Source organism: Limanda limanda, chromosome 5 (genome assembly GCF_963576545.1).
Source record: "Limanda limanda chromosome 5, fLimLim1.1, whole genome shotgun sequence".
Taxonomy (NCBI): domain Eukaryota; kingdom Metazoa; phylum Chordata; class Actinopteri; order Pleuronectiformes; family Pleuronectidae; genus Limanda; species Limanda limanda.
The window spans coordinates 9,958,763-9,982,125 of record NC_083640.1 but is presented as its reverse complement, the minus strand read 5'-3'; the positions used below and the strand labels follow the sequence as shown (position 1 = coordinate 9,982,125).

At 41.8% G+C, this 23,363-nt stretch overlaps 1 protein-coding gene across 1 annotated transcript in view; it reads right to left on the bottom strand.

The window, feature by feature from the left end:
• pdlim2 (PDZ and LIM domain 2 (mystique)) overlaps nucleotides 1–22,986 on the bottom strand; it is a 37,398-nt gene extending 14,412 nt beyond the window's left edge. Inside the window, exons 1-6 of the mRNA XM_061071425.1 lie at nucleotides 22,618–22,986; nucleotides 14,315–14,443; nucleotides 12,256–12,407; nucleotides 9,180–9,249; nucleotides 8,369–8,517; nucleotides 7,214–7,277 (exon numbers count right to left, since the gene is read on the bottom strand). Coding sequence (XP_060927408.1) covers nucleotides 7,214–7,277; nucleotides 8,369–8,517; nucleotides 9,180–9,249; nucleotides 12,256–12,407; nucleotides 14,315–14,407 — 528 coding nt within the window. The 5' untranslated portion in view covers nucleotides 14,408–14,443; nucleotides 22,618–22,986. The remainder of the gene's footprint in view (nucleotides 1–7,213; nucleotides 7,278–8,368; nucleotides 8,518–9,179; nucleotides 9,250–12,255; nucleotides 12,408–14,314; nucleotides 14,444–22,617) is intronic.
• Nucleotides 22,987–23,363: the final 377 nt, after the last annotated feature.

Below are 23,363 nucleotides of genomic sequence, written 5' to 3'. Positions count from 1 at the left end.
CTGTTTGCAGGATGCATAGCAATGAAGTTATGCATCGCAGTTCTCATTCTGATCTCATCCATCTTGTTTGTAAGAGACTTGGAGTTCGCAAGGAACAGACTCAGGAGTGCTGGTCTGTATTGGTTAGCCTTTAGCCTAGCCTCTAGCCTAGGACGTAGCCCGGCTTACTCCCCCCTCTTCTGTTTCCTCTCCCTCGACCTAAACATAGGGTTATCATGCTTGACGGTCATAAATCGTTGCTCAGACCTCGCGGGTTATCTGTCCTGGCGACACATTGAGAATAGTTGATAGAAAATCACAATTTTCTTGCTGTTGTAAGTCATAAAGGGCCAGCAATGTCGAAATAGGACAGTTTCATAACTAGTTAAAAACTCCTGAAGTCTTCAGTAAAGTGATGCAACAGATACTTCCAGGGTATTGTTATGTCATTGGACATCACAATACCCTACATTTGCATAATGCATGTCTAGTGGTAAGTCTGGCATCCTAACAAAGCCAGGTAAAGCAAGAGTGGAGGTCGATATTTCCTGCACTGGAACAGCAATCACACGAGAGTGGGCAAACTGGCCAACAGGGCAAACATGGCTTTACTGGTGCGGGGGCCTTGAATATACAGGAACTAAAACAGAGGTTGAAAAGACGAGGTGCACCACTGGACAGTATAAGGAAAGTGATGCGTTTTCTTTACATTAGAGCATGTAAACCTAACGTGATTGCTAATACCCTTTGTATGGAGGTATTGTCATCCGCTTTCTCACCTTTATTTTCCACCAGTTAGCATTTATTCCGTATAAATGAATACATGCAGAGCAGACACCGAGCAGCTAAAGCCGCCTCATGTGATTAAAGTGTAGGTGGTCTGGGGGAGGTACTCACTTACACTGCCACCAAAAGTCAGACACAATGAAGAATGAGTATGAGTCTGAGCATTTATTTATCCATGAAGGATGCTACGAGCAACGCATTTTTCATCCCCATTATATTCACCACAAGGCTCCGACTTGAGCAGCATATCAAGCTCATCAGACATCTGGAGTTTATTATGGTTGGACTTAAAATTGCTGGACTTCATGAAACTTTTAATTTATGGTGGCCTGGATTCCTCTTTTGATAGTATCCAGAGAAAAAGATAATAGCAATCAAACGAAGCTATCTTAGCGATATGTGCCAACTGAAATCATGACCTGGAAGTAAAGTGCTACTTTAACAGCTCAGTCAAAGTTCCTCCATAAAAGGTAGTTAATGTTTCCTACAGCATCAACTACAGTAATTAGACGGAAAAAATTCACCACATCTCAAATCAGTTTTACACAGAGATATAACTCTACTGTTTAACATATTGTTATGACTGAAAATGCAATAGAATACGATGGAGTACAGATTAAAGCTCATGTTTCAGCAGGAATTGTCGTTAATGGCTAAAACATAAATCTATAATGTCTGCAACATATGCAGTTAGAGTCTCAGTGTAGCAGAGTAATTCTTCAGTGTTAACTGCAGATGATATTTTACCAGCTTAATAATTATGATTTATGACCAAAAAAAGTAGCCCTAGTAACAGTTCCCCTGAAAAGGAAGGTGTTGTCCCCTCTAAAACTGGGGGGGAAGATATGTTGACATGTCTATTTTTGTAGGCGTGAACACACTAAGGGGCAGTTATTCGGGTCGTTCCCTCCACAACAACTTTTGGAATGTTGACATACTGCTCAACCGCCTTCGTAAACAGCACCATAGAGTAAAATGGCCCATCTCTCCCTGCCAACATTCCCACATAAAACTTGCAGGGCCGAATGTCCCCAGGAGTACGCCCGGGGGCCTGGAAAGCAAGGGGAATAAAAAGTGCCCCAGTTTGCTTTTCCACTTCAGGAGAAAGAAAAACAGGTGTGCTGATCAATCGGTGGGGATGAGGAGAGGCATGCTGCCGGCGCAGTGGCCACAATGGACCCCAAGCTTAACGGCTAAAAGTCCACGTGAAAAGGCCTCACGCGGACCAGTCACAGAGCTCGCTGAGCAGGAGAAGAAGAAAACATCCCTCCACCGTGGACACAGCCAGCATTGCTCCCCTGATGCTGGCTTGGCTTAGAACAGCTCTGGCTAGCCAAACCAAACAACAGCCCCACTCATGTCAAACCTGAAATAGTACATCATTCCTAACTATCATCGTCAAGGAAAAGATATCTCCATTTAGCCCTAGAGTAGAAGCCACTGCAGGTGAGGTGCACTAACTTCTACAAGTCTTCAGACTTTCACAGTTAACCAACAGTATGTGCAATAAAAAGTTTTACATTTTGACTCAATTTAAAATACATAAACCAACTTCTATTCCTGCAAGTCAAATGTACAATATGTTCCAAAGCAATGACCACAGATTTGCACTCCAGTCCACCACAGGCTCTCGAATAGAGCAGGACAAAGCCATGAGCTGGCGGGCAGCGTGCGGCTGGTAAGAGGGTGGGGGACAGAAACGTATGGGATGGAGGATGTATGGAAGGATACTTACCACGTCATCTCTGGATAAAGAGACATGTCATCCAGCCAAGGTCACCCTACCCACTTTTAGCCTAGAGGGGAAACGTTGGGTCTGTACAGGCCTAAAACTGGCCATCCTACTCGACAAGGAATATTTAGAAATCTGCCTTCCCTAGCGAGCACAGGACCATGCAGAACCACTGAGGCAACCCCAAGAACCTCAAAGTGCAGCAACTGCAAACGCAGACATGGAGCCTGCTCCTAATGGCCGGGTGACGGGTCATGTCTCATGAAAAGCAGTTTGGTTTTGGCCCCGCTCATCGCACAGATCCTGTTGCGGTCACTTCTTAATGATATAAACAGATGCTCTGAATCATGACGGTGCCCAGTCAGTTCACACACAATATCAGGCTTTCAAGAAGCTTGATGGTAAGCTAGGAGATATTAAATACTATGAAAATACAACTGCACATCATGGCAGGACAGAACAAAACTACCCGCTGCACATAAATGGCACGAATGGCAATTAAGAAACATAGATAGAAACAGCTTTACTCAAGTATTCTTACTAAATCCCTACAGCTGCTGGAGGGTTGGGACTTTTTTCGGATAGATGCTTCCAAAAGGTTCCTTATTCATATCATCTTTCAGACCTATTGATCATGATGTATCATATAGATGCCCGATTATTCACATGACTATATATCTGTAGTGTGGGAAATGTAATGGTAAAGGCAGACTGCAAGGGAAAATGTTTTACACTACAAGACTTGGGACGCAATTTTGTGTCCGAGCCCGAGCGAAAACTAATGAGCCCTACAGATTTCATTTTTGAGTCCAAACCAAACCATGACGTTTTCACAAATTACAGAAAATGTGCAGCACAAAAAAAAAATACAAATGCATATATGAGTTATGTCAAAATGTGTGGAAAAGACACTCAAGTCAAAGCTAGCGTCTGCCTTAGTCGTGATTTTCCATTTTGAAAGAAAATGTTGGTATATTGTCAGAAGGGCTCCATAATGTGACACAAAAGACATTGCAGTGTTAAAGCATCTTCTGGTCTCTGCAGAGTGGTGTGAAAACTTAAATGCAGTGTGGGAATTTCAACAGGGTCCCTGATGTCCACTCAGACCCCCCCACCCCCTACCTCTTCCAGCTCACATCACACAACGACAACCCTTGTGACGCGAAGGAAAACTCAGCACCAGCTGTCCACAGCCTCTGCCCTCACAGCCACTATTGTACAGGGGCATTTTCTCAGGACATCCAACACCCTGGAAAATGGTGGATCACGTTGCGAATCCCACTCTCCTCACTCAAGGAGCCAAAACAGGGAAGGAAAAGCCTTTTAGGAGCTTTTTAGCAAGGCTGATCTCCTGATACAGCGGCACTCTGCACCTCTTAGGCAGGACAGAGGCCCTTGTCATAGAGGCTCTGCATGTCAGCGCTCACTGGGCTGTTGTGTTCCTGCCAGCCCGAGCAGCATAATACAGTGTGCCAATGGCAGGCCTCACCCCAGCAAGTTCCCCACTGAACGCTGTAAAAGAAGTACGCTCACTAATCACAGCGCTGGGGCGGCAGGCTCGTCACCACTTTAAAACCAGAGGAGACATCCATTTGGAAGAAGGGGTCAGCCAAAAAGAGAGAGCAAGTGATACAACTCCAACTTTGCACAAGAAAAAGTAAATCTTGGTGGATTAAGCAGTGATTAAACAACTTATATTGCTGCCACCTTAGAGTCTATAGATTGATATAAATTCAAAAAACACAGAATGAACAAATAAAAATTGTGAAAAAAAACAAGTTGAGTGGAAGGAGATAGAATGAATGTAACTTCTCCCAGGAGCATACAAGACGATGGGAATTTTAACATAAGGAAAACGAGAGAAAGGATGAATTTAAAAATGGTGATGAGAATGGGAGGATGTGCAGCTCCATAAATACCACAAACATGTGAGGCTGGATGGACGGCCATGACAGGAGCAAGTTCATTCCTTTAGGCTCACTGATGGAGCTCTCAGCCACAACGTAGCTGTGTTTTTTTGGTCAGCCAATACGGAAGTTTGCTCCAAAACGGTTGGCTCGCCACAGCCTCATTGTAACTCCGCAGTGGGATTTTGATTGTGGTTTTGGATTGATGAAAACATCATCTCTATTTCACTCACAGTGCCTTTAGTAATAAATAATACAGTGATAAATGTTGTATGTATAAGTTGAACTGTGTATTTGAAAGCATCAGGGCCACTTAAAGTGAAAAGAAATCTGAAATTTGTATACTATTTCGAGATCATAATTTACGATATTTGTCATTTTAGAAAGAAAATGTCAGAAGATCAGCATGTTTCCTCCGTTAAAATAAGGAATGTGGAGCATCTTGTTGAGTAAGTTTCACGAATAACAAAACACTAAATGGCTAATCAGCACCACATTATCTTAAGTGAGATTGGTGTAAGATTTTTGATCCAGCAGTGGAAACCCTAGCAGCACAGGTTCTGCACTGCTCATTTTCTACATTTTCCTCTTCATTTTGTCCTATTTCCAACTTTATCCCCAAAATATTCACTTGATTCTCCAAATATTACAACTTTATTCTCAAAATTACACTATTCTGTAATTTTTTTCTTCAGCATGGCCACAAAACCCTGTCATAAGCATTTGAAGTTGATAATCAGGGTTATTCATTCAGACCTGAAAAAACTCCCTCCAGAGTTAATGTTCTCCATGACAAGCTGATCTTTGTATGTATAAATCGGAGGAGTTCCAAAATTAAAAAAAAGGAATTTCGTGGTTTATTTAAAACAGCTTTTCAGCCAAAAGGGATCCATGGCACAGACGAGCCAATTCACGTCAAGCGTGAGGGCCTTGAATTGCTCCATCATCTCCAGTCCAGTCTACTGTCTGTCTGTGGTGGCTGTCAGCCCAGTGAATATCACACATATTTCTGCTGAATACACTTAAACAGTGAGCCAGTCAGAGAGTTGACTCATGTCTGCACATACATCCTGCACACGCTGAAACTTGAAAGGAGACAACATGCTGTGTGATTCTGCAGTCGCACCAAATGAGTTATTACCAGGAGCTCTCCGTCTCTGCCTTATGCTCTGACCAGATTTCAAGGTGGTCCTGAGTACATGTGGAATTTTAAGTCACACCTATTAATAAAAACTAATGACAACAAACTCAAAAGACACACGTGGACTCTGGTTACTTCATAGCTACACTGGCTCATCTTTCTCCCAGTGTGAAACAATTCAAAACCCACTAACTGTGACGCATGCCTCCACTCCAGAGACCGGAGGACGACGTGAGTGACAGTGCATCTGAATCCCATATATCACAAAAACAACACAAAGAATCCCAAAGAGAAAATGAACCTTCTCAGCGAGCGGCCTCTTAGAAGGAGCACTGGAATGTTTTGAAGTTCAAACCTCAGCATATTTCCTAACTTTATATAATGTCCAGAGTTATAAAAATGGCTGGAATTCCTAGTGTCATGACAAAAGGACTTGTATATTTGTATAACCCACTCTGTCATCTCACATGTTCTGTTTGCAGTGGGACCCATACTTGAGACCAAGCATGGAGGCATAGCTCAAATACTTCATGATGAACTTTCCCACAACATTTTCTCTCTTTAACTCACTGAAGTCTTCCCAGACACCCGAGTCCCCCCTCTTGGTTTCAGCGCTGGAATGGTAAAAAAGAGCAGCATAATTTTGCTGCAGTCTAATGATAACCCCAAGTCTTTATTTGACCACTCTGCTGAGAATAATGAGACTCCACTCGGGCAGCTAAAGGTTAAGGCCATTGTTTTAAAGGAAATTAATCTTTTTTTCCCCTGGGAGCATGTGGGCTCTGAAAGAAACAGCTCCAGCTTAATGTCAGATGTTTTCAAAGTCTGACCTTTTTAGTTTCTTCACTACCTGCTATAAAAATGTCAAACCCTCTCTGTATCCTGCCTCGCCACAAAACTTTTGTAGGGCATCTTCTGTGGCATCAGAGTAACAATTAAAGAGGAAAGGCTTGGAATTCAGACATGTTATTCTAACTGACTCGGGCAGTACAGTCAAAATAAATACATCTCCCACAGAAAGAACCACGGAGACGACGAAAACCTTAAACTGTACTGTCTGAGTCAACTGCAGCCTAAAACTGCAGCCACACGTGAAACACACATCAACTCTGTGAGGACATGTGCATTTGACCGGTACGACTGCATAATATATGTACTGTATGTGCTCAATGTTCCCTGACAGTCATCCTGATTTCTACAGATGTTATAAAAGACAAAGGAGAAAACTAATTTTTTTTATAGAAAATCGATCATCTGAATTCAAATCAGGACATTGACAGTACAAATATTTCTTAAAAATTATCATCAACTAATTAAAGACAACTGACTGAGTAAATATCACTTTTCCAATCTATTTCAGAGAGAATTTCTTCATCACACACTATTTACAAACTTTTGGCACAGTCATTGGGGGAAAGTTGGGGTTTTGCATCTTGCCCAAGGACACTTCAGAACAAAGACTGGAGGTGCAGGCGATCAAACCACCAACCCTTCTAGTGGACCAACAACCCCACCTCCTGAGCCACAGCAGCTGGTATCTTATTGCCATATTTTCAGGGTGGACACTTATTTTATCAATAAATATTAGCAACTTTTGAATGAACATCTTCGCTTAATCAAAGGTCAATAGTGACGAAGAAGGAAGAAAAGGATGTGGCAGAAACTGACCTGTGACAGAGGTCTGGACAGCCTGTGACCCTTGTCCTCTGGCGACCATGAGCGCAGCTGGACACTATAATGTAAGAACAACAGAAGACATATACATGAATGATTGATATACGTTGCTTATGTGCAACTGACTGTTTGAGTCCTGTGAACAATGCTTTCAACAAATCAGACAGATTAATGAATAGCATTGTTGGATTTGTATATGATGTGATGTATAATTGATACAATATAAAATAACATACTATAATGATACAAGGTTTTATCCATATCACCTATATCTAGATCTAATTCATAAAATGACACTATTCATAATGATACATTGTCATACCACATAAGGAATAATGCAAGATGCCATTATAACCTGTTAATTAATCATACACCATCATTTGAAATATAAATACACTTCTTAAAATCATTGCGGCAGTGTTGTGTGATGAAATAGAGATTTATGAGTTAAACATGAGATAAACATGAGCTGATGTGCAAGTATATTAACACTGAGAACAACATCGGGGCAGTGCAGGACAACAAACTTCAGTCCACATGGGGAGCAGATTTGGGTTTGAACTGTGACCTAGTAAAAGTCATCCGGGAGACAACAAATGGCCGTGCACAGAGAAAGTGTGGTGAACGTTCCACATTCTGCCTTTTGTTAAAGTGAATGCTAACGGTGGAATGTGATATCCTGTGCATATCCTTTGTTACTACAGTACAATCCCATGGCTCCACTTTCTGTCTGTTATTCCCATACCTATTGACTGCCCTGTTGTCTAGAGAGCACTTGTTGCTGCTTTTTGTCCAGATGCGAGCGTGTTTAAGCAGTGAATGGACCCGTTTTTCATCTGAAAGGTCGAGCTGTTTTAAGACTTAACCATAGACTGTGCTCATGTGGAGAGCATCTTTTCATTCTTGTATTTCAGGAGAATTGTTCAAGTAACCAGACTGCACATGTGTACAATGCAGAAAGTAGAGTAGACTCATAAGCCTTTATTTTACATTTCATGGGGAATTTTTGTAAAATGAATCATATCACACTGCAGCCAATCAGTAATGTATGTTTCTATCAGATATGCAATCAAATCTAATTTGATCTGCATGATGGAAAATTATCTATGCTTTTGACCAATGTGAAAAATAGAGGATTACGGGAGCGACCTCTTGTTGGTTGGCGTCAGCCTCTCCCTCTTCCGGTCAGGGCTGGCAGGAGGTTGTGGTGAATATGGCCCAGGAGACAGTGATGCAGGGCTGGAGATGGTGTATTCTTTGTAGTTCTGGTTCTCATCTCGACTCACTATTACTGCCTCCTACAAAACATCATGGCAGAGGAAAGTTAATGCTACTAAACATAAAATCATCTTAATACTGCAGGTTTGCCACTTCCATCTTGAGGGCAGTAGAACAAACAGGCCGACCGCCTTATCACTTGTCCAATTATATCAGCTGATACTTATTGCTAGGGAGGTCTATGTTTGCTGATATTAACTTATTTTACAGAATAAACAATGCAGAAAAGATTTGCATTTATGTTTACATTTTATGTAAAAAATATATATACATGCATTGTTTCTTCTTCTATACATTTGGTTGTATGTGTATTTACTTTTATTGATATTATTGTAAAATATCAAGCCTCAATTACGTTTCTTTGTCATAAGGTTTTGAAAACCACAGCATAGGAATCACTGCCATTTTCTATTAATATAAATATATTGGTAAGAATTATTGTACTGCTTTCATCGGTATTGGCCAGTAAAAATCCATATCAGGTTCTAGTAGAAAGAAAGCAGAATACACTGTGTAACCAAAATACCACATTATATAAAAATAAAAGCAGGCAATAGTGATCACAGTTAAGAGGCAAATAAGAGAATGAGAATACAATTATTTACATCAATCTTGTATACGATGGCTGATAATCAATACAAACTGAAGACATATTAAAGCTCAGTGGAGCTACTGCACTGACCTGGAAGCGTCCTGTGAGCTGTTCAGGCGTGCTGATGCCATTAGTCTGTCCAGGGCTGGAAGGTTCAGGTCTGGAGAGACAGAATACAATAAAAATCAACTGACAACATTACTCCTATCAGACCAAACAAATTCTATCTATGTCGCATGTGGAATAAAGTCTGTTCATCTGCTTTGTGATTGAATGAAATCATGTAAAGCAGTTGGGAAGTTCATGTTGAATAAATAAGCAACGTGTGTGAACCTGGTCCAAATGACATTCACAAATGAGCTGATGGACTCAAGTTTTGCAATATAATGGTCAAGATCTTTCAGGGAAAATGCTGAGTGTAGAAGAAAATAATTGAAAGTTATATGTCTAAATTGACTTGATTAGAAAGACAGACTAGAAAAAAATTAAAACAACTTTTTGACATCCTTTTTGGCTGATATTTTGGCGAGCACCCTTCAGTACGCCCCCATGAATCTTAATGTTACAGCAGACAAGTACTGCAGGCTCACCCCCCCCCCCCCCCTTTTAAAATGATTCTCTGGCTGGTTCTCATCTTTCGAACTAGTCACTTTTGCTTCACTCACTTAAATTGAAAACACAAGCAATACCATCATTGAATTTGGAGGGGAAAATATGGGCAGTATATAGGCCAATGCAAACACACAGTGCCCCCCCAACTGCAGGGCCAGAGGCTGACTGGCTCTTGGCTGAGCCCGAGGTAATGAGGCACACAGGAAGGCCTGGATGCCTGTGGTAAATCACCCAGAAACACACCTCTCGCGGCTGAGCTGCACAGACTGTGTGCAGGAGGGAGATGGCTAGGAGACAGAAACTGACACAGCGGCTGTAAGACATTTCTTCCCGTAGGAGAGATATTAATGTGGCAGACATTAAAACTTCAGAATCAAACTCAGAGCTGCTCAGCTGAAAAATGTTCTCCTTGTGCTTTTAAACTTTCTACCATGTGCATCACAACACCGGAGGAAATTGTGGTCTTCAGACAAGGACAGATTTATACACTGATTGGTCCGTTTCTAGTTTACAGACGGTGACCTGGTTACAGGTGTTCTTCATAGAATAATTTCCAGTCAAAATGCTGACTTAGACTTTACAGAGATTTGATACCACCATAAATCAGTATGTGATACCGTTCGCTGATATTAGCTGTTCACAGCTGTGGAGGCTACCTGGACTTGTCACGCTCACCTGCCTCAGGCAGATTCTTCAAATGTGTTCACTGTAAATATGAAATCACTTAGAGGGGAAAGATTATTATCATTGACATCTCTATATTTTGATTATGGGCCTCCACTAGAGTAACTTTCTGTGATTTACAGTTCAAAACAAGTCCTCGTTTTTCTCAAACTGCCTATTTTAAAGCCCCTCAGCTGAAACTGACTGAAAAAGGCAATATTAGCTCAAGCCTCCTTATGAGACCTCCTTAAAAGCCCACACTCATCTGATTGACAGAACATCCAGAGACATGCAGATGTTTAAGAGGGTTTTTTGGACACATTTTCTTATCCATAAGGATAGAAGATTCCGCAAGTTGTAGAGATTTTAAAGCTCATCAAGGCACATAAGGTAACTTTCTTTACCAGACTTTTAAGTGATGTGTTGATACTTATCCCTGCTGTTTCATCAGGCATAACTCAGTCATATAGTCGGGTTTCATGTTTGTCATTGTAGCAGAATCACTTTCTTTGTTCTGAATCACTGGGGATAAAACAACTGAACATGCACACACACCATCATATCAGTATCAAAGGGGAAACTATTGAACTGTGGCTGTATGTTGAACATATACCTACGAGTTAATTTAAGGGCTGTCCCGATCAGAAAGAGCAATAAGTGACAGATGCTTTTGTCGACCTGACATAGACTGCAAGGCATCAATGAAGTATTTGATCCATACAAGAAGCAGCAAACAAAGTCCAACTAAAAAGCTGTTGGGGTTAATAAGAAGTCAGCGATGGTGTGGTTGGCTTCTCATGTAAAACTATTCTAACCAAGTCTGTGACAAACATCTAATATGATGCACCAACAATAAACCTGCGTTTCTGTATAAAGCAGCAGATACATCTGAAACAGCATGTTTCTATTCTGAGGATGGGCTGAAGGCTTCTTCTAGTGGGCGACACCATTTGTGTGATGACAGTCAGAACCCACATCACTGCTGGTTGGATGAGCGCCAACCAGATGTCGAGCTGGAAAGGGAGCGACCTCTGTACATTAAACTAAACATTACAGGTCGTGCTACTCAATTACAGAGCTCTTGGGAGCTTTTCTGAACATAATTCAAACACATAATATTCTGTCTCAGTAGCATTAATGCAGCAGGCTGTAAGGGGCGCAACAGTGTTTTTGCTGAAAAGTACTGACAGTCAACAGAGTGGGATTAAAGACACGGGAGATACACAGTGGCATTGTGCAGGGCAGGCAAGGAGTAATGGTGTTGTTTCTGGCTGGGTCTGAGACATGAGGTCAGCAGGGAAAAATTCACTCACACGGACAGGGGACATCCAGGGAGGAAGTATGTGAGAGCACATGAGCGTGAGAGGGCGTGTGTGTATGTCCGTGTGTGTGTCTCTGTGCAAGAAGTCTAAGAAAGAGAGTGACGAGAGTGACAGTGACAAGAAATGAGAATTTAAGAAGGACCTTTAATCAAAATGCCAGCCAAGAGTCGTCCCGGCTAAAAGCAAAAGCTTTTCAGTAGCCAACTGCCTGTCATCCAAACGAGGTCTTGGCAAATGTCTAAAGAGGGTTTACTAAGAAGGGCCAGGGAAGGGAACAGTGTGGCGCTCATACTTGCTGGCATTTCCCCTGATTACAATCAGTTGTTTTGTTTGTACAGTGCTTCAATGATAAAGTTAAAAACAGTGTAAAGGAAGATAAAGGCTGGGGAGGCTGGTCTGGGCACAAACACAGAAAATTTGGGAAGTGCAAGATATTCATTTGGAGGGGCTATGCTACAAAGGGTTGCCTGGCACTGTATTGTATTATGTTTATGAATCCAATATTCTGTATACTGTATGCATTTAAAACTGCACGTCTTTTTAGCAGGAATATTTGCATGGCAGCGTACCTCTCCACCATGAGCTGCAGCTGGGTCTTGGAGTTCTTGATCTTGTTCTGGGCCTCCACGTTCAGCATGTCGGATGTGTTCTCTCCATTGATCTCCAAGATAACGTCACCAAGCTGCAGTTCTGCGTGTTCTGCCTTGCTGCCCCCGTTGACCTGTTGAAGAGAAGATTGAGTTCCAGTTAGGTGTAACTTGCCCTGGGGTCCTCCTCTGAAAATGACACAAGTGTTGACAGCTTGGTATCTCGTGGATGTGCGGACAATTCGTCAATGGCATGAGAAAAGGTGTTGATGAGATGCCTCCATCTGCAACTCATACCACTCATAGTAAATACCAACAGACGCCACAGCATTTCACACACATATGGAACCAGGCAGTGCCGGTCAACAGTGGACAGATTCATGACACCCTTGGGGAGAAGTCATTAGTGTGACACTACTTGATGGTTTGACTGGGCCTGACCTTTGCAACCAGCCGCACCGCATGTCAAACCCAATGTTATACAACCACATCAGAGTGAATTCCACACTAATGGGCCCAAACATAACGTCCAAGCCACCAGTCTCCGTTTGGGCCCTGTGTCTCAGGCGTATACACCCAAACACACAGGCTTACTGAAACAAAGAGGGAAGATGAGAGGTTGACGCTGCAACTGATTTAAACTTTAGAGAGAAACACAATATTTCCCACAAGCAGAAGCAGTGCTCGCCTTCAAATTAAAGAGATCGGGGCAATAAAGCAAAGAATTCAAAACAACTTATATAAAGAGCCCGTTGATGAGGGTCCAGGCTCTTTTCTGCAGCACTAGAGGAAAAATGGATGCATCGGGAATGCCAGTCAAACGGCTATTTGTAAGTTAAGCCAAGCAAGACGGCAGAGGTACCATGTTTGTGGGCCCACTCCAGAGGCAATTAAGCGTTGCTGTGGTGACCCACAATAGTGCGTGCCTTTTCTGATCAGGACATGCCTGGTTTCACATAAACTAAGAGCTGTTGGGGGTTCTTTCTTTTGCAGGGGTCTGGGTCTGTGTTTGAGAAAAACAGGGGCAAGCCATCTTTCAGGCCAACAGGAATAAAAGAGGGCATCAATGTCGTCTCAGTGCCAAGCGCAACCACTTCAGATCGTCCAACCCTATGGCCGCTTAAGTATGTATAGGGGGCGGGCGGCTGGGGTTGGAAGTGAGCCATGGGGTGAGACGAGCCATTTCTCAAACTGGACTCTGCAAACAAATTTTACTGATGAAGTTTTTCACTCTGCAGGAATGCTTGTCACTTCAGAGAACCCTCTGATATTTGAGACGAGAAGACATGCTGGCGTTGTTTACTAGACAGTAACAAAATCAGACCGAGAGCCCATTATTCATCAGAAGACATGTTTTTCTAGCAGAAGTTGTAAAGAGGGGGCAAAATAATAAAAGCTTATGAAGGAGCTTGAAAGTCTGTTTGAGGCATTGGTAACCCGCCATAGTTTTGCCATAATTTATTTTTTATGGTCTGAGGAGCCGCTCTGGAAAATCCAGGCTGAGGTGATGATATAGGACCAGGATGTGGGAGAACTGGGTGTCTCTGGCATGCACAAGTCCATCTAAGAAACATTTCCTGGTGTTGTTTACTGGCTGCTGGCTGCTTACAGTGGTAATATTTTCACTTCTTCTAATGCAGTTCTTTATCCAGGGACTGTGAAAATACGGACAGTCAAAACAGAATCCATGAAGTTAAGTACAAGTTTAATGATGCACGCTGGCAGAAAGTTAAATACACACCGACACGTGTGCACTCTGGGACCAGGAGCCCCCTCACCTCCCAACACAACTTCCACTGGTACTGTAATCAGTGGTTTCCTTCTAATGTAATCTACTTCCATTCTATTCTAACAGGTTCAGTAGTCAAGGAAATAGGTACAGAGCAGCCCATGGACACAAACAAAGACAAGAAAAGAACTGTAGTGCAGAGGAAGTTGACTTTGCATGACATGCCAATTGAGACTGTTCTGACAAAAACAAGAGGATATAGTTTGACAAGGTGTGACGAGGTTCAGCAACAGGGCAGCATTCGACAAGTACCTTTGATACGGTTAGGGCCTTCTTGAAGTCCCTTCCTCCAAGTATTCTGAAGCCCCATGGTGAAGGACCGATCAGGTTCACCGTCAGCGCCATCGATTGATCAGGTAGGCAACGGTCACTTGTCAAAAACTTTGGGGGAGAAAAAAGATGAGTTAACATAAATGAGTTTGAGTAACAACTGGGATGCTAACATTTGCATGTCGATTTAATTAGAGTCCTGCGTTGGGCAGATTAAAAAGGTTAAATTTGTGCATGGGGCGCTTTAAAGCAAAACGATGACAAAGGACCTAGTTTGATGACATTGACACAATCATTGTCGATGAAAATCTACAATGATGTTTTGAAGATTGTTGGAAACATTGAGAATTATGAAAGAACACACGTCAACAAAATATAAAAACATAGATCTAAATGTTTTGAAACATTTTAATGAAGACTTGTTTCATATAACATATTTAATATTTGAGCAACAAGTAAAGACAGTCAACATTGATATAAGTCATATTTCATCTCCAGCAACACTTCGCTTCAACTGGCCTAAGTCTCGTTGACATGGATTGTCTAACCACTTTGAAAAGGAATGGGAAGAATCTGAAACCAAAGACACATGACTAACATTGTTTAAGTGTCTAAAAAAAAGTCAAAGAGTTTCATGAAATCCAAATGTTCTCTCAAGACAAAGAGAATAAAAAATGCAAACAAAAAATTTGTGCGAACTCAGTGTAATGTTTCATTGTGTTCAACTGTGAGCACTGAGTACAGTTTATGTGTATACAGTATATAGTTGATTTATGGCATGGAGTATGGTGGCCCTTTAAGACCACTTCATGAGAATGGGCTACATAAATAAAAATAAACAGTTCTGATGTGTTTTGTAAATCTGTAGTTCCTTAGAGGATATTTTGGATTTGAATCGTGAGCGTTTGCACGGACATTTACAGATTCTGCCATACACAAAGTCTGTTGTGAATTTCTAAATGTAACACTATACATCATGTTTATGGAGACGCCAATGTGTAGTAAAACCATGTGATGGAGTTCTGACTGTTCTACTCCTCTTTTACAGATTGGCATGATTGCAATATTAAGGAAAATCACATTACCCACTGGTTTGTCATTGTTGTCATTTTTCCAGATAGAACAAATAACTTAATGTGAACAATAGCATGGTGTTTACAGTCAGCATTCATTATCAAGGTGTTTGTGCTCTTTTAGGCTTTTGCTTTATTTTATTTTCCATCATGCGACTAGAAGGCTCCATGACAAGGCAGACAAACATGCTCCAGTCGTTGATCAAAGTGAGTTTTTAAAATATGACAATTATAATTAGTATTCACAGAATGATGCGTTACTGCAGTATGCACAGTAGCACATATTTCCTCCAGAAGCTTGTGAGAACTTCCCTCATTTTTGTAGATGTATGAAAATGAAGATCCACAAAAGCTGTTTGCTAAAAGGGAGTTGACCTGGCAATGACTATTATGTATCCAATTCCATGTTGTTTGACTTTGGCTCAGGGAGTGGGGACGTTCAGCCTGTATTCGTAATTTGATCAGTGACAGAATGCAACACCAGTAATAAGTGAGTCTTAAATATACTCTCACATCTTTAACTGTTTTGGAAGAGGTGTTCAATGTTTTCTACTAAACTAACTAAACTAGATATTATATAATGTATTTACACTATCCTCTTAAATATTAGTGGGCCACAGCCAGAGCACACAATGTTTTAGGCAGGGAGATATTTATGCTGCTTTTGTTTTTGGCTTGATAACCTGTGAATGTGTTGCCAGGTTACGGCACAAACTGCTCAAATTTGCATAGGAACATTGTTGTGAATGCGTGTGGAGACAGAGGTCTGAGGTGTGCTGTGATGATGGGTAGAGCACATGCAGGTTCATAAACACATCAACACCTGCAAACTGCAGAGAGAGAGCCAGTGTGTCTATGACTGAAACACATCTTGTGAAAATGTGGATATATCTTAGTTGAAGACGTGCAACAAGTAATACTCATAGACTATAAGCTAATGAAGTACAGACTGCTTCTCTCTCTCAACCAAATAGTTAAAAAAATCATCTTTATTATAATTCAAAACACAGAGTCTGGTGTTGCATCAGTCTTTCAAGGGAACTGCAGAACTGTGGCTTATACCTCACAGTTGCAGTTGTTTTTCAGATCAGGACAAACTGCACATCAATTATTTTGAATTTGTATGATAAACCTTATATAATAAAAGTGACAACATGATTATGTGGTAGAATAACACTGGACATTTTACAAATGTGTGTGTATGAATTAGTAGTGTAAACCCCAGATGCTGGATCCAGGACATCAGCCATGAATTTCTCACAAATCAGTCCAAACTCTGGCCCATTTCATCATCTGCACATTCCACAAATGTTTGGGACAAGATGTGTAGACGCAGTTACTCATTAACAGTCTGGGCCAATTAGCAGGGTTACTGGGCTCACCATCATCAACGTCTCTTAATTGCTGTGGCCTCAAGAAATAAGTGCAGTTGTGATAATGACAGGGAGCAGCCGCCCCCAAACTTTCCCAGCCTCTGAGGATGTCAAATAGTTTCATGAGCCTGGGCAGCTTCTCCTGTAGAGTACCAAGCACCCTGCTAATTCTCTGTGTAAATGTCCACTGTTCACAGCGTAACAAAACGCTAGTGGCAGATGATGTCAAAGGGAAAGGAATGAGAAAGAATGCGGCAGAGCTAACAAACAGCACAGTGGTGGTGAGGATAAGTGATTCACTCATGGTCTGTGCTTAATTGGCCACTGATGAGGTTTCAGGACTGCACTGCTGCTCGAATAAAGCAAACTGCTGAACACGGTTTGATGAAACCTCTCCATCACACAAAAGTAGTGCTGGGCAGCTGCCAGGATACATAAAAGGTGAATTCTGTTCTGGTGACATCTCGCTGCTTTTGCTGGCAGCAACACACACACACACATGACACAATGAGAAACATTCTAGTCGTGAAGTTATTTCGGTGGCTCGCAGCATCAGCCGCTAACAGCAGGACGTCAGCGTGAGGAGAATGCAAACACGTACTGTAACTGTGGTAAAACACTTGCACCTCTGACTACCACAATAGACAGATTTATGACTTACATGCATAACTACATAGCAAGAAACAGAAGGTGCTAAGAGACTCTTTGTTACAATCCTATTGCAGGATTATTGTTTATTTACATTAAATTATCAATTTCATAACCTTCTTTTGAATGGAAGTAGGCCTTAAGGATACAACACAGAGACTGTGCAGTTTCTGTACCTATTAGTATTACATTAATAGTGAGCATTAAATTGTCAAAATATTGAAGCAGACACTTAAGTGGATCAAATTACAGAGTTAAGCTATCCTGAAGATACTCTTTACCCACTAAACAACTGTAGTTTAATTCAGTAAGAAATATTAGATTAATGATAGTTTGTTTGTCGCGGTGGTAGCTGGGGTGACGAGAGACGGAGTGCACCCTGGATTGGTCGCAAGTGTATCGCAGGTCATACTCAGTCTTCAATTAACCAAACCCAAAATCGGCATGTCTTTGGAATGTGGGAGGAAATTTTCACACAGACACAAGGATAACATGCTTTACCGGGATTCAAACCAGGAATCTTCTTGATGTGACAGTTGCACCCGCACCACGGCGTCACCCTAGTGAGATTATACAATAATGAAATGATCAGTAAATGCAGCCAAAGGATTCTGTCATTTGTATTAATGAGGGCTGTTGAGGAACATCTCAGTATTTTTTTTGTCCGTTCAGTATCTAAAGACGCGATATGCCAGGAGAGCACAGGACATTTGAGCTCTAAAGACCATCATGTTTCTCCACTACCGAGCTGCTTAACCTACAAATGAAATCTGTTTCTAGTACGAAGTTAACACGATGGCTTAAATTGAAAGTCCAACACTGCGTGGAATGTTCTGGCACAGTTCATAGCTATTAGCATCAGCTTGTGACTGACTGACAACAATATTCCGATTCGCATATAGTGCAAAGACCCAAATCTCTGTTCTGCTACTCTGCATATGAAGCCCGTTATGAGATAGCAGGATTGATGAGGTATTCAAAAATGTAAACAAAAACATAACCAGCAGTCGGCTCAGACTGTATTTTAGTTTCCAAAGGGACATTCTCGTTCATGCATGTCATGTCTATAAGTCAAAGGCCTTTGGCTCTTGTCACATCTATGAGAGATTGGCCCTAAAGGCAAAAAACTGATAGTGGAGGTATGAAGGGGAAGAACAGGCCCTGTGTAATGTTGGATCCAGGACCCGCTGCTCAAACATGTTGGGAGCTGCAAGGGTTTCATTCCAAAGGATTATTAATTAGATACTGCTCATGGTAAAACATTTATTAAATTATATTATATTATTAACATTATATTGAGTTTCTACAAGCTTTTGACATTACTGATCGTAATGCTGCTTCTTAAGATACTGATAGTTAAGCAGTACAGCAGAAATCACAAAATAACTCATACATCCATCATGTAGTGTTCGCTGTCAATGTTCTGAGAGTAAATGCAAACAGTAAAGGTATTCTTATTTGTCTTTGACTAGAAATAAGACAAGACTTTCACTACAAGCCTGAGCGCAACTCCCTGGTGATGAGGGGCCGCAAACCTGAGTGTCAATACTCTGAGGCTCGTAAACAAACTGTAACAGTGAACTGAACTTTTACTGTAATGTGTACTTAAAGAGTATAGACTGGGCAGAAGGAACGAAACCTGCTAACACAAGCCTGACACAAGACGGTGTGATCTACCGTGAGCAGCAAAATGATGACTCTCCCCAGATGAGTCATTAACTTTGATTTGCACGTTGCCACAACAAAGATATGGCAACCAGCTGACAGTTATATTTGTAATTTTTTTTTAAATGAAAGGTGAAAAATACTTTTTAAGTGCAAGGAATGTCTAAGTGCCATTACTGTCATTATATTTGACAAAGCTAAGCCGAAGAATTAACACCTCATTAGATCCAAGGAATGAAACTTTGGGGAGAAGAGGTTGTTACCATATGCACTGTAGTAGAAAACATGTAAACTGAAGGGTATTAAGTTTAGTAAGTGGATCACTGCGTCCTCAGGGTAATAAACTGTCTGGCAGCCAAACCTGGCCACCTACATACAGTCTTCACCTCCTTCCCTGAATCACCAGAGTGTTTAACTGAGACAGTTTTATTTCTCCTTGAACTCCGAGCCAACATCTTCTGGATTGAAATGAACAAGCACAGACTCCCCGACATGCCAATACTGAACAAATAGCTGATGATCATAGCAGACACAACACATCCAACTGAAAACTTGCGCTCAGATTAACCACTGTGTCTGCAGGGGAATATTCCTGGTATGAATCACACAGTTTGAACCTTTCACTGCCCACGTCAGTGATGCAGCCGGCTGTTGTTGACTCTACCCATGTGTGTCACGCAGTGCAGAAACTGGCAGAGACCTACTTGGACACACACACCACTGAATAAAAAAAGAAGAATGCAGCAGCGAGCCTCTCCCTGGACCGGGCACACTGAAACAACATTCTGTGCATTCTTAAATCACACCCTGGTCAGATGGAAGTGCAGTCACCAGGGAGATGAGAACACATCAAAACAATAACAGATTATGTCAAAAGGGTGTTGGTTGATGGGCTCCTGCATCATCATGGCTGCTATCACTAATAGCCCATGTATCATCAACATAATTATAGGCTGAGGTGTGTAATTTTTGTGGTTACTCCCTTTTCAGTGAAAAAGGTAAGGGTGTGTTCTCCTGTAGCAGGCGAGTGACGATTCAAAAACCGAGACTGACACGTACAATACAAACATATCCACGATCTTGTTGCGAAACAGCAGGAAAAAAGAGTTGAGGTTGCCGAGAGAAAGTTAACATAATGGCATCATAAATGCAGTGCAGAAGGTCAACATTTGGGATTTTTGCATTATTTTGAGCCAAGGAGTTTAGCAACAACCGAAAGCAAACTTAAAACACCAAAGAACTTAATCTATGTGTGAAGTCAAGATATGCAACACAAATATGTATACTCAAATACATTAAATAGAATTAAATGAAATAAAATATAAAAAATAACAATTGTTCCGTAAAACACTGGCAGTTACACACCCTCACCAATAGGGAATGTTGCAGCCCTCTCAGTACCCCTACTTTGTGGTCCAAGGGAAACTATTTTATGGTTTCATTTTAATCCTTATGAAGTGATCATCACTGCATTTAGATAATATCAGCCCACCATATACATCTCAACATTTGTAACATGCTCTAACAATCTTAAAATGTTACATAACCGTATCCACTGCGATTAAAACAAAAAAAAAATAGAAATATCTCTCATTTCTTTATTAAATATCCGGACCACTTTGCTGCAGCACTGCTGTAGCAGACTGGATTGTGTCCACTGTAAAGTTTGGCTGTAACAAGACAAGGACACTATGGTGCTGGCTCCACTTATCTCCCTGTGCATCATCATCATCTGCAGATCATGTTACTGCTGTTCACACTGAACAGACTTCACACTCTGCAGCTCAGCAATCACGACAGTTCACCACATCCTCTGCATGCACCATTACACGCTACGCACAAAAAGGCGCACACCAAGCACCACTTTGTTCATTAGGTGCACGCTCTGAGAATTTACTGCTGCAGCAGCGATGCGCCTCATTCATAGATGCTCAGGCAGGGGAATTTGTTGGAAATAATTAGAGACGTCCTGTCACACAAGCTTTGATGTCAAAGATCAGTTGAAACAGAAAAACCACACTGCAGTGAGTCACAAACCATCCACCCAAAAATGGAAAACTTGATTGCACGAAACAGATTACATTAGAGAAAAGTTAGTTCAGGCCCCAAGTAACAGGAAAATAGTCATATTCATAAACTTTTTAAAAACACAGTACTTTAAAACTTAATTTTCATTGACATACACTCATGAATTCAAGTTAGAAGGCAACAAGCCTGCCATTTACCCGTTTTCTCTAGAAGCCACTGCTTTGCTATGTCCAAAATTACAGTGGTCTGTTTTTGGTTCCTGGATGACTTTATCCGGTCTGACTGAAAACATAGTGTTCTCTCTCTCTCTCTCTCTCTCTCTCTCTCTCTCTCAAAGAAAAAAAGCCATCAGGAAACCAACACAATTTAAAATGAGGGGAGGATAGCTCACACTCAGTTTTTAAGAAGGCAGTTGGTCACAATCACAATGGAGAAGTTAGACAAACAGCAGGCGGTGGGGGGGCTTTGAGAACATGAGGGTTCACTGGGACTGAGTTACACATGGGGAGACACCTCAAGCAGTTCCCCACCTGCTGAGCTCACAACACACCTCCATTTGTTTTGTTAACACTTGATTAGGTGAAGTGGAGGCCCAGCCATTGTCTAGACACTTTAAATGGAAACAGGGAGAAATAATTAAAAAGGTGCGGGCTTCAACCTGAACTCTAAGTGGACCTGGCCGATCCGGAGTCATCATCCTCGACCAGGCCACGTTAGAATGGAAAATATAATCACCGGTTCGTTGATGGACCACTCATAAAGATCCCTGAGGCTGCAGCTGGTCCAGACCCTCCACTCACATCATACTACAGATATTAATGTGCAAAATGAACCTCTGCTCCTCTCCTCAATACAGATGTATACACAGCGTAGAGGCAAGAATTCAATTCAGGTCAATTTGTCACAACATTATATCAAGGCACTTGACATAAAGAAGTAAAAAACCAAACTGTAGATAAATCAAAAAGTTCCCACAATGACCAAGTACTGGTGACTATGGAGTCTAAGACTTTCAATTTATATGTTCAACTAATGTGTGGTGTAAGCAAAAGGGAGGAGGTCTAACACATAATTGATCTCCTTCAGATTTGTAAATGTGTGTTTTGTGAGTTAAAAAAGCTTCACTCCGGGTCTTTACACTTAAAATCCATAACAATGTGACTTCTCTGGTGTTAATAATCAATATCAACTGATAAACCTGTTCTCTTGATATCATTTCGGGACCATATTGTTCTAGATTCAGAAGCAGACAGGAAACATGTACCTTGTGTAAGCTGAAGTTTGCCAAGTCTCTTTAGACTGTTGATCCGCTTCAATCATCATTGTTAGACAGATCACAGAGGATGAAGGGACAGAATTCACCATGAAGCTCATGAGGTTCTGTCCAATGTTCCCACACTTGTCATGAACAGAAATGTGTCCACAACAAACCAGTAACTTCATAAAAGACATAAAACAAAAAGGTACGAAGAGCTGAGACACTTCAAGCAGGACTTACCGAGGTGAGGGCGGTGTGACTGAAGGTGTCTCCTCCACCTGCCGAGTGTCTCTGTGTCTGTCCTCCACACGCTCACTCGCAGGCTCCACCTCAGCAGCGAACAACAAGCGCCTCCACACCGCGGGGACACACACACACACAGGGTTTCCCTCGGCAGCAGAAGTGAAGCTGTGTGGACCTCTCCTGTCCTCGTCTCCTGCTTCACGTCCTCGCGTCCTCTCACGTCACCAACTACACCTGTGGGAGCGCGCGGGCTGCTCAACGACTGGGGCGCGTTCGCGATGCCATGCGTCTCTTCTACCAGAATACGGTGATTGAGCTCCCGCAGCAAAGAGGGGCGTGTCGAGGAGGGGAGGTGAGGAGTAGAGAGGGAGAGGAGGGAAGGACAGCAGAGGTGAGGACAGGGGAGGAGAGGAGAGGAGGAGAGGAGGAGGACAGTGATAATTGAGCCACTTATTCCAAAACACACAGAGTCTGCGTTTTGTGTTCGCGCGCCATCTACTGGCGGAGGGGAGAAGAGCCTGTCACCTGGTGTGTGTGTGTGTGTGTGTGTGTATGTGTGTGTCCAGGTATTACTCATGTTTTGGGGACCTAAAGCTGTTTAACACATTATGGGGACTTATGGTGACAAACGATAAGTCCCCATAACGTCAATCAAATAAATTTGAAGACATGTTTTATGTGTGTCTGTGCGTGTCTATCTACAGTTATGAGGGCCAATTTTGGTTCAATACCATCGTTGTCAT